The sequence below is a fragment of the Eschrichtius robustus genome, chromosome X (assembly GCF_028021215.1).
Source record: "Eschrichtius robustus isolate mEscRob2 chromosome X, mEscRob2.pri, whole genome shotgun sequence".
In the NCBI taxonomy this organism is placed as follows: Eukaryota; Metazoa; Chordata; class Mammalia; order Artiodactyla; family Eschrichtiidae; genus Eschrichtius; species Eschrichtius robustus.
The window spans coordinates 21,110,939-21,123,665 of NC_090845.1; the positions used below are offsets into that span (position 1 = coordinate 21,110,939).

General features: G+C 43.3%; 1 protein-coding gene across 1 annotated transcript in view; it reads right to left on the reverse strand.

The window, feature by feature from the left end:
• The window catches only part of APOO (apolipoprotein O), a 57,714-nt gene extending 47,711 nt beyond the window's left edge, over positions 1–10,003 (reverse strand). Inside the window, exon 1 of the mRNA XM_068532857.1 lies at positions 9,773–10,003. Within this exon, the coding sequence (XP_068388958.1) occupies positions 9,773–9,781 (9 nt within the window). The 5' untranslated portion in view covers positions 9,782–10,003. The remainder of the gene's footprint in view (positions 1–9,772) is intronic.
• Positions 10,004–12,727: the final 2,724 nt, after the last annotated feature.

Consider the following 12,727-nt stretch of genomic DNA (forward strand, 5'->3'; position numbering starts at 1 on the left):
AATAAGTCAGTCACAAAAGACAAATACTGTATGATTTCATCTATATGAAGTGTCTAAAGTAGTCAAGTTCACAGAAACAGAAAGTAGACTGGTGGTTACCAGAAGCTGTGGGGGAGGAGAAAATGGGGAGTTTTTGTTTAATGGGTACAGAGTTTCAGTTTGGCAACAAGAAAAAGTTCTGGAGATCTTTTCCACAACAATGTGAATATATGTAACAGAACGGAGCTGTACACTTAAAAATGGTTAAGATGGTAAATTTTATGTTATGTGGGTTTTATCAGCATAATTAAAAACTATGGAACTTAAAAAAAATGCAACCAGAAAAAAAAAAATAAACAGTATGCCTCCTCCTCCTCAAAAATAAGTATTTTCTCTCCAAAGCAGTAACCTTGATGGATCATATCAGAACTCACTGTAACTATTTATATAACAAATTAATAAAGGAAATTTACTTTTTTTTTTTTTTTGGAAATTTACTTTTAATATGTGATCATACAGCTTCCATTTCTAAATGCCTTCACATCAAATTTTAAGCCTATAAGAAAATCAGTCTCAATATATTTGAAATAAAAGCAGATTAGAAAATGAAATAAATTAGATTGTTTTAAAAAGAGGGGGGAGGATTTGTGAGGTTTTTGAAAATGTTAGACTGAGGAGGTCTATTTAAGTATGCCCAGAAATGAGTCTGAAAACGATGTTAACAATGGTTATCTACAGGTGGTAGGATTAAGGGTGATTCTTCAGTATTAACTGAATTTCCTGAAGTTTTTGCAATGAATATTAATTTGTTTTGTAACATGCAAGAAACAAAAATAGCTGGCTCCTGAGGATATTCTAAAGAATCTGTCAGAGAGTGTGACCATAACTCCAAATGAAAAGAGACAAAATGTTTTGATCAGGGATGATATTTCTGGAACAAATATATTGATCAGTGACGGCGTGTTTGGAAGAGATGTATTGACAAGATAATTAAATCTGTCCTCTCAATAACGACTGTTTTGACAGGCACTGATTTGGATGTATAAATCTGGGAGCACTTACACTTCAACAACAACAAGACAAACCACAATCATTTCAATCTGTTCCATAGTGAATGGATTATGAAGCCAATATTTTAAGAGTTCAGACTTTAACCAACAAAAAGAAAAACTGTCTTCCAACTATGACAAACATAGAACTATCTTATGATAAACTTTCAATTCTGTAATTCTGTACTGGGGTAACTGATATTTTCTAGTTCTTCCTCATCCGCTATAAACACGCTGTGGTCTAAAGAGATAAGTGAAGAAAAAAAACCAAGTGAAGAAAAAAAACCAAGGCTGTTTTCAAGATTAACATCAACTTTTTTTTTTTTTTTTGAAGAGAAAACCAGCTTCTATTTTATCTTTGGAGGGCAGAATTCACCCAAAATTAGGTCAGCAAAGCAAAGCAAGTATGTTTCATTTGCAATTGTTTCACCTTTAAAAATAATCATTGGATTTTGTTAAATTCACGCAAAAAAAATAATAAACTTGTCTGATAAACAGGAAGGAAACCTCAGAGCCAAAGAGTGAGATAATTGTTCGTTCAGGCAGGTTTTGAGTCATCTGGTTGGGCTGTACTGGTTTCACAGTCTTGGAACACAGATGACACATACTTTACCATGTTGCAAATTTATTTTGAACTTCCTCATTCAGACAGAAACTTAACAGCGCTTACCTAAAACTCCAAAATATAAATACATTTCTTTTCTCTCTTGGAATGGCATCCCAAGATCCATTCAGTCTTTAATGAGTTAAGAAAATAGAGGCAGGAAAAAAAAATCACAGAGGAACATTTACTTCAAAATTTGCCTTTCAAACGCTTCTACATTTTCAAACAACTAAAAAAAAATCCATTTTCTAAGAGGAAGAGGTATTCTGTCAAAGTAAAGTCTATCTAGACCCAAGTTTCGTTTCCTAATAGACCGCTGTGTGCACAGAGAATGCCGAACTCACTGACAACTGCCTTCAACCTCATCTCAGTTATTCACAGCCTCTTCCTTCTTTAAGGAAAAGGAAACTACAACATTCTTTTGGGAAAAAAATCATGGGCAAGGCTCAATTCAGCTGATGACAATCTGGATTCATAATGAAAATCTCTGTGAAAATAAGGAACAAAAACAAGAGAAGTCAATATTTGGACTAAACACAGCAATTTTTAACAGTGCTCCCGAAAGATGTGACTCCACAAACAGGCTCAGTCAATATTTGCCAAGTGAGGTAAGCCATCAACAAACGATTTAGGAAACTTGTTGGAGTCCCTGTATCACTTGGTTCTTACTTACTCACTCACCAGTTTAACCCATGTCATAATACGACACATGAAGCAGCACCTCTAATGGGAGAGATTCATTTCAGCAAGCACAAAGAAAAGCAGGCTGTTATTTCACAAGGACTGACATCTATGGAATGGGGGAAAAAACAAAAATGAACGTTTATTATTTTCATATATCCTATTTAAAGACTGTTCAAAGGAATGAACAGGAACATCTGAAAAAAAGAAACCACTGGGTATCCCTCCCAACTAAAGCAATGAACATGCACTTGTGAAACTATCTCTAGCTCCCACAGAGGGCTCCTCATCCTCACCCAACCAAACAAAGACGTCCTTAAGTTGGAGCCAGTGTGGGCTTTGAACAAAACACGCTGCATTGCTTCAAAGACTTAGAAAGAAGTAGAAAGACAAAGGGTGACTGTATTTAAAGTGCCTTTAAAACAATATTCATTCAAAATACAACTTACTGTCTATAATGGTATTATCATGAAAATATAGCTTAATATTCAAAGTTATAGGCTCTCGGTATAATGAAAACTCTACAACCCTTGCTCTAAATTCCTCCTTCTACAAGTTTTAGTGTACAACGAACACAAGTTTTTTTTTGTTTGTTTGTTTTTTTAAATTTATTCATTTATTTATTTTTTTGGCTGTGTTGGGTCCTCGTTTCTGTGCAAGGGCTTCCCCTAGTTGCGGCGAGCGGGGGCCACACCTCATCGCGGTGCGCGGGCCTCTCACTGTTGCGGCCTCCCTTGTTGCGGAGCACAGGCTCCAGACGCGCAGGCTCAGTAGTTGTGGCTCACGGGCCCAGTTGCTCCGCGGCATGTGGGATCTTCCCAGACCAGGGCTCGAACCCGTGTCCCCTGCATTGGCAGGCAGACTCTCAACCACTGAGTCACCAGGGAAGCCCTGAACACAAGTTTTAAAACCCACTAAGTTAAGAAACTGGCACTGTTCCAGTTTTCTAATAAAACTGGCATAAGGCCATGCAAAAATCAGGAAAAACTCAGCAAAAGTGAAAAACAAATAGCTTCCAAATTCTACAATATACCTCTAGACTGAGTTTTTTTTCCCCTGAAAATATCCACATAAACTTTCATGCTGTATGCACTAACCATAAATTTCCGCTTAAGCATTACTGGGGAAAATTAACTGATACAAACTATATAATTCCTCAAGGAGAATTCCCTCGGAGATGTTTTAACTCTAAGGGCAAAAAATCTTTATTATCTTTCAAAATATGTGACATTTAAAATAATATTCAAGTAAAATAAACTTACAGTACTTTTCCAGTTTACAGATGATTTTCCTTTTCCAGTTATAAGTGTAATTCTCCCCTTAGTTTGTAATAGTAACATACTATTCACGATAAGAAAATTTATTTCAGGACTTCCCTGATGGCACGGTGGTTAAGAATCTGCCCGCCAATGCAGGGGACATGGGTTCGAGCCCTGGTCCGGGAAGATCCCACGTGTCGTGGAGCAACTAAACCCATGCACCACAACTACTGAAGCCCACACTCTAAAGCCCGCAAGCCACAACTACTGAGCCCGTGCGCCACAACTACTGAAGCCCGCGTGCTCTAGAGCCCGCGTGCCACAACTACTAAAGCCCGTGTGCTCTAGGGCCCACGTGCCACAACTACCGAGCCTGTGTGCTGCAACTACTGAAGCCTGCACACCTAGAGCCCGTGCTCCGCCACAAGAAGCCATCAAGCCACTGCAATGAGAAGCCCGCGCACCGCAACGAAGAGCAGCCCCCGCTTGACGCAACTAGAGAAAGCCTGTGCACAGCAAGGAAGACCCAACGCAGCCAAAAAAAAAAAAAGGAAATTTATTTCAGAAAGATAGGCAATAAAGGCATTACATCAAGACCAAACAGCCACAACAGGTAATAATGCCTTATAGCCAAGGATACGGTCACCTCAGGCTCCTATGAGCAGTGAGCTCTGAGTGGAGCTCACATCTCCGTCCTTCAGGAAGGAAGTGATGCAGACCAGCTTTCACTAGGCCATCTTCTGGCCCTTGAAGCGTCTGATGATTCCTCCATCCCCAGCCCACATCTCTCTCAGGAAAACTCCTCACTCCTGGATTCCATGTCAACTGATTACCACCTCTTAATGTCCACAGATACTTCTCCAAGTCCAACCTATTCAAAAGCAAGTTATCACCTCCCCGCAAACCGAACTCAGCCTTCTTCCACTCTCCCATCTCAATCAACAGTTCTAAGAGCCACTCAATTTTCCAAGCCAAAAGCCTGGGCAGCATCCTTAAATTCTCCTTCTCCCAACTCTGCCACATCCAATGAACTACCAAGATTTGACACTAAAAAATACTTCTGGAAAGGCCCAAGACTGTGCACCACCATAACACTACCATAGCAGCCTCCTACAAGACGCCAACTAAAAGTTATTAATAACTCACATTTACAGAGAACTTACTTTGTACCAAACACTGTGCTAAACTTTGGGTCTGAGTTAATTTAATCCACGCAACAATTTAAGGTTGGTACTAGTCTTATCCTTGTTTTATAGATGAGGACACAGCTACAGAGAACTTTAGTGTCTCACCCTAGGTAACAAGGTTTTAACTTGGCACTGAACTCTCAGTTCTGTGTCCTTGCATGAGCTTTTCTGCTCTGCTTGGAAGGCCCTTTCAACCATGTCTGCTCAGCTTCAAAGGCATGTTCTCCTCTATCAAGTCTCCTTATGCCCCCTGCTGGTGCTTGTTCCTCTAAGTCAGTAGTTCTCAAGGTTGGCTACATGCCCTATATGCCCTATAAACTAGATCCCTAAATCTCAACCCCAGAGATTCTGATAGCACTGGTCTGGGTGCAGTCTGGGCATAGGGACTTATAAAAGCAACCCAGGTGGGTCTAATATGCAGTCAAGGTTGAGACCTACTGCTCTACATTTCCCCAACCCTTTTACATCAGAGCACTTATCCCACTGCATCTGAATGAACTGTTCCTGTCTGTGCCACTAATTACACTGTGAGGTCCTGAAACCCAAGTTTCACAGTCACCTGGGGGGCTTTTTCAAAACTAGAGATTCCTGGACCTCACTTAAAAACTAAATCCGACCCATGGGCAGGCCTTGGAAACTGTCTCACAAATAATTCTGATATATGGCCACACTGGGGGACTCTCTCCTAGGTAAAAAATGGGTCTTTTCATTTATACCTGCCAAGGTACCGCAGAGTGCCCAGCCCATAGATGAACTGTGATAAACATTTGTGCAACAAATGAAATCTAGTAACATGAATCTGAAGACTGGGTGTATGTAGTCAGTATTCAAGCTTCTTGCAGCAGCACCTGGAAAAGCTGCTTCCTGCAATAGAATGCAAACACTGGGCAGCTTTTCAAATGTGTTTTGTGATCCACCAGTGCCCCCTACTGACTTGAAGATGGATAGCTAAATCAAAACAACGGTTAAAACACAAATATTTTCATTGTATATGCACATAACTAGCCACACAAACTGTACTTTTTCCACCAACACTTATACTATCAACTCTTCTGCCCTCCAGTCCTAGTTGACCCAAGCTGATAAGTCTCAAACCTGATCAAGCCCTACCATGTGCTCAGCCCCACTCCCAGGCTGCAATCATGAAAGACGGCCAGTGGCAGTTCTCAGCAGCGCCCTCAAAGACTCTCACTTATCTTTTTTGTTCTTTGGTCAATGCCTCTTCCAAATCCCACCACACTCATAAAATCACTCACCTGGAAAATACAAGAAACCATTCATCTACCAGTTTGCCTCAGTTCTTACTATTCAAAGTATGACAGGAGACGAGCAGCATCTACATCACCCAGGAGCTTGTTAAAAAATGAAGACTCTCAGGCCCCCACCCAGACCTCCTGGATCAGAATCTGCATTTTAATAAGAGTCGCATGCACATGAAAGCTTGAGAAGCACTGGTCCTCACCTACTAGACCTGACACCGCCATTTTATGACAAATAATTTTCTAAGTAACTCTTGCTATCTTGAAGTAAAATTCATCACCCACCTACATACATAAGTCCAAAAAAAAAGAGAGACCCGTATATCAATTTGATGGTAACACAATGGAGAAAAGGAAAGACTTATAAGCATTATATTTCAGCATACGAATGTTCAACACAACTAAATGAAAGATGTGAAGAACCAACCAAGTTTCTAAAACACACTCGAGGCAGGTGGTACCATCCAGATGAGAACCACTAGTCTACAATTACTGCTATCCTTCGTTCCCTTCCATCTCACAGGTGGAAGGGACTATCTCTCCTCCTTTTCGAAGCTAAGGGATTCTCTTTTATAAAAGTTCCCTCCCTACATTCCTCCCGAGGCCATAAACATTGCCAAATCTTGAATACTGGAACAACCACAAAACAACTCTAGAATCTTGACCAAACATGTCCCTCAAGTTACTATATTCTCCCTCCTTCCCTTGACAGTCAAGCTTATAAACCCCATTTACTCATCTTTCAGCCACCAACCCATATTAATCTAGCTTTCACTTCCATCAGTAAACCTACATGTATAAACATTGTGAAAGCCTTCCAACCAAATTGCCCAAAACAGTGAACACTTCTCCAAACCCATCTAACTCATCTTTCTGTAACAGACATTGTCGTTGCACATCCAGTCTCCATTCCCCCACTGTGTTCATGGATTCATTTCTCTCCCAGGTGATTAATGTAGTGATCCCATACTGAGCTGATCCTGTTTAGTCTAAGCCAATCAGGGCATGGCATTCCCCTGGCACTGGCTATTGGGTCAGGGGCACTGGTCCAATCAGACTGAAGAGTGTAATCCAAGTCTGGGAGTTTTGTCCTCTCTCTTTCTCTTGCTCTAGTGGATGGGAAAGCATGTGTTACTGGCAGTCATCTTGCAACCATAAGGGGAACCAATCTTACTTCGGAAAGCCAAGAAAAGAGATGGGGACCTTGAGGACATCGTTGACCCGCTGGAGTCCACCCTTTCTCTGGACTTTGTGAAATAATTTTCCTTACTATTTAAGCAATTGGGTTTTCCCAACTGGAAGCACCCTAACATAGCCTGTCCTTAAAACTTCCCTCCCTTAATTTTCTAGACATCACTCTTGTGCTCCTACTTCTACTTATCAAAAGTTGCTTCTCGAAAATCTCTGGCCTTCCCTCTTCCTCTTTCTCCTCCTTACATTTTGGTATCCACCAAGGTTTGTCGTGAGTTTTTCTACTCAAAGCACATATTTCAACAATTTCAGCTCCCTTTATCTTTCCCTTGACACAGCACAGCTGAGCTACTGGCACTTCCTCAATGGAGTACCCCTGCTGCTGTTCCCCAGCTCATCCACCTGAGGAACTCCTGTCTCTCAAAACTTGCCTCCCCTGAAGTCCCCAGGGGTTCCTTGCCTTTTTTGTGCCACTGACCTCTTCGGCAGTCTGGTGAGCGCTATGGACCCCTTCTCAAAATAATGCTTCTAATTGCATAAATGCCAATTATAGTGCAATATAATTGTTTTTTAAGACCCAAAATCTGATACAGTAATATGTGCTTCTTTATTAGCTCATTAATACTAAAAAGATCTAGTAGTGAGTCATAACTACTATAACTTTGATGTAGTGATGAGCATCAATGATATTTGGAGATCTGCAACAACTGTAATGTGACATGAAAATGTCTGTGACATGCACTGGTCCTGTTAACTTCGACTGGTGACAGGTACTGCCAATACTACTGTAGTTTGTTGCTGTAGTAGCTTATTAAATGAATTGCTCCCAATCAATCACATGTCCTCATATCCATGCTCTGTGTAGTCCCCCACCATGTTGACTCTGGGCTTGGCCATATGACTCATTTTGACATCAACAAATGTGATGCAAGCAGGTGTTTAGCATCAGGACTAGCCTTCTTGGAACCCAGTAACCATGTTAGGAAGCCCAAGATAGCCACACTGAGGGGCCCTAGGCCCACAGATATGGGAATAAGTCCACCTCATAGTCTAGCCACCAGCTGAATTCAGCCACTGGGAGATGCCAGCAGAACTGCCCAGCCAACCTATAGATGGTAAGAAATAATAAATCATTGTTGTTTTAAGGTCGTTATCCGGAAATAGATAACAGTTACCTACATTCATAACTGAAGGAAATGCTAAACTGCAGTGAAAGATTAGTGAAAAAGAGTATTTTTTTCCCCTCAGAGTTCAGGGACCCCCTGAATGCTATTCGCAGACCCTCTGAAGGGCCAATAACCACAAACCCCTGGTAAGACAGATCCTGCTCTTTTTACTACCACAGTACATTGATAACCATATAAACTGATCACAGCATATCCTTTGTTGTTCCAACCTTAAAACTGAGCCGAGCTCCTAGCACATAATAGATGTTCAACATAAATTTATCAAATGAACCAAGTTTCTTATGGGATCTGTTGTCCTAACTAAACTGTGAGCTGCCTGAAAACAAAATAAAAGCAAATACTTGGATGTCACTTCTATGTGCCAGGACCTCTTCCAAGTGCTTAACACATACTAACTTATTTATTCCTTATAACAACCCTATGAGGTAGATGTTATTTCCCCAATTTCACCAATAGGAAAACAGGCTCAGAGAGGTTAAGTGACTTGTCCAAGGTGACACAGCTAGAAAGTGGCAATGCCAAGATTGGATGGCCAAATCCATGTTCTGATTTTATTGTCTGTCCTAATGCACCCAAAGCACATTGCAGAAGCTCAATAAGACTTTTAAATGAGTAGTGCAATTCTGATATTTCATTAGCAATATTTTATGGGTGCACTGCTTCTTCAAGACTCGATTTTGTAGACTCCTTTCTAGTAGCCTGTGATTTGTTTTTCATGATAGAAAATATCATTTACTTTTTTTTAAACTAGGAGAATAACACCTTCATGTGTACAGATTTTCGAAACAGTCTTCCCTGTAAAAGTGTATTTCTTTCAAAGGACATGAGTTCATAGAATGTAAATGGAGTTGACCTATCCATACTATATACTGTTCACTGGAAATGGCAGAGAAGTTCCAGCTTCTCCCTCTGACCCAGCCATTCCCATGCCAGCCTCCCCGACTTCCTGCAGCAGCTTCTCCGAAGATGACCCTCCCCCATTCATACACCAGGTTCTGAAACCTGACCTGACCAGGCAACCAGAACCGAACCCCGCAGTGCCCTGAGGTGGCCTAACCCTACTCACGAACCCAAGAGGGCACCAGACGAAGGGTGGATACTTTTTGTACTTTAATTTTTTAAGTGTTTTATTCACGAGAGCACAACCCAAAGGGCCCCACCCACCCACCCCCGGGTCTCACGCCTCCGCCCGGCAGCGCCTCGCTCCACGCGGACCGGTGAATGAACTGCGGGGCCGGGACGCAGCCGGCCCGGAGGCGGGAAAAACCTCGGGGCGAGCCGGGCCTGATCCCCGGAGAGGCCCACGAGAGCGCGGGGAGGGCTCCGGGAGGCCGGGAAGGGGCGGTGACAGCTGTGACCCGGCTCCACTCTCTCACCTTGAACATGTCGCTGGCAGCGGCGGCTCCGGCGGGGGTCACCCGGCCTTGACCCCGCCCACTACAGAGAGGTCGCTACGGCGGCCGGCTAGGGCCCGATTCCTCCGACCGCAAATGGGCCGCGGTGCGGGTGACGGCCGTACAGCCAATTCGATCCGACCAAGGCTTAGCTCGGAAGCCTCGGGGGGAAACCGCGACGTTGAGCTGCAGCGCGTCGCGCCTCGAGCGGAGAGCGAACGCAAGCCCCGCCTTCCAGAGGCTCCACCCCTGCGCCGACGGTTGCTAGGCGGCGGGAAAGCGCCACCTCAGTGTGGGCGGCACGCGGGGGTGAGAGGAGGGAGGTACCGGCCCCGCGCCCCGCTGGGAATCGGCCTTCGCCGTTGCGATTGGGCGCCCAGTGGTGTGGGCTGAGAATCGTGTGTGCGGAGGCCGCCGGGCGGGGGCGCTCGGCAGGCCTCGGGCGGCTTCGAAAGCCTAGCAGCCGCAGCTGCCGACCTCTGGGGCCTGGATTTACCTCACAAAAGGTTTTTAGTCTTGTGGGGATTTTGTTGTTGTTGTTTTTTTACTCTGGGCTGGACATTTCTAAGATTTTAAATTTAAACTAATTTGCCACGTCCTTTAATCTCGAAAGACCTGACATTTTATTTTTCCTCTTGAAAATACTTAAGCTTCTGTCCCTCACTGGGAATCAAATGTCCCTTAATACTAGTAGAAATAAGTAATAATGACAATAATTATCTTTTTTTAAAAAATTAATTTATTTATTTTTGGCTGTGTTGGGTCTTCGCTTCTGTGCGAGGGCTTTCTCTAGTTGCGGCGAGTGGGGTGCGAGACTCTTACATCGCGGTGCGCGGGCCTCTCACTGTCACGGCCTCTCTTGCTGCGGAGCACAGGCTCCAGACGCGCAGGCTCAGTAGTTGTGGCTCACGGGCCCAGTTGCTCCGCGGCATGTGGGATCTTCCCAGACCAGGGCTCGAACCCGTGTCCCCTGCATTGGCAGGCAGATTCTCAACCACTGCGCCACCAGGGAAGCCCCGACAATAATTATCTTATTAACAAGAGTAGCAACCACCAATAGCGTTTACTATATGCCAGGCTCTGACCTAAACTCCTTATACATAGTCGTCTTCTCTTTCCAACAACCCAAGTAGGTGGGCACGATTATTACTTCCCATCTAATAGATGAAGAAACTGAGGCACAGACAAGTAATATGTGCAAGGCCACACAGAAGGAAAGTGGGAAGTCTGGATCCAAATCTAAGTTGTCAGCCTTTAAACCCTGTGATCTCACCTAAACAATTGTTACAGTGGCTCATAATGGGGTTGTGTTTCATATTTCATTCTGTATTTTATATTCTAAACCTATAGCAAGTGTAAGCCCATCCAGGCAGGCATCCAGAAGATTTGGGGGATTTTTGTGATGCAGTGTCACTGCCCTCCAGCCAAAGACCACGAGGAACCCATCTGTAGTTGAACAAGTTGGGTTTTTTTCTTGTTGCTGCTAGGAAAATGCACACCTTGGGAAACAGTGGGGCATCTCAGTAAGAGGGTGTTAGAAAGATTTATTCTAGGATTGGGCTTTGGTTGGGTGATTTGGGGGCGGGTTCAAGGAAGCAGGGCTTTGCTCTGGGTTCGGTGGTGTTAGGAAGCCAGGGTTAACACTAAAGCCCAGCTGTGAGTGCCAGGCCAGCTCCTGGATATATATTTTTTTAATATAGATTTATTTATTTTTTTATTTATGGCTGCATTGGGTCTTCATTGCTGCGTGTGGGCTTTTCTCTAGTTGCGGTGAGCAGGGGCTACTCCTCGTTGCGGTGCGCAGGCTTCTCATTGCAGTGGCTTGTCTTGTTGAGGAGCACGGGCTCTAGGCACACGGGCTTCAGTAGTTGTGGCTCTCGGGTTCAGTAGTTGTGGCACGCGGGCTCAGTAGTTGTGGCTTGCGGGCTCTAGAGCGTAGGCTCAGTAGTTGTGGTGCATGGGCTTAGTTGCTCTGTGGCATGTGGGATCTTCCTGGACCAGGGCTTGAACCCGTGTCCCCTGCACTGGCAGGTGGATTCTTAACCACTGCGCCACCAGGGAAGCCCCAGCTCCTGGATATCAAGGCATGCTTTTCTCTTTCTCGAGAGAATAGTGTATTCCAAGCCATCCACATCCCCATCCCTAAGGAGAAATATTAAGGAGACTCTGAAGGCTCTGCATCAGTAATGGAATGTCATATGTATATAAAAGTGTGACTTATAAGTGATAAATTAGGGCAGGAATTCTTAATTTGGGGGTACATGAACTTGGGGAAAAATTGCAACTTTATTTTCACTAACGTCTAACTGAACTTTAGCATTTCTTTCAATTATAGTGTAGGTAACAAACCACAGTATCAGCAGCACCTGTGACTTTGTCATCCATAGAAAGCACAGTATTTTCATATCATGTTACAGTCACGGCAGATTTCTTGAAATATCGTTTCTGCTCATTACCACTTCACGAGTACAGTGATTATTAGCACTCTCGTATTATTTAATGCATAAAGAAGACACATTTCTATAATTTTGTTTTTGAAAATGTTTTGACAATGATTTCAATATAATTGGAGTCTTTTGTAATCCCATATAGTTTATGTTATGCGTCTTAAAAAACATAGTTCGTAGAAGGAGTTTGTCCATAGGGGTCCATGGCACCAAAAGAAAAGATAAAGAGGACCTGGTTTAGTACAAGATACTAAGCAGCGACTAAGAATTTGGCAGCTGCTTCCAAATTGGAGTAATGTGTCAAAGGATAGAAAACCAGAGATGGAATCAGATCACTTACTACACGTCCTCTCACTTTACCAGGGAGGGAACTGAGCTACTGAAAGGTTAAGGGACTTGCCCAAAGTCTCAACAGCTATTCCATGGTAAAAACCAGGATGAAAAGTTTTTAGAAAGCATGTAAAAACCCTCCACTCTGACAGGCACTGGG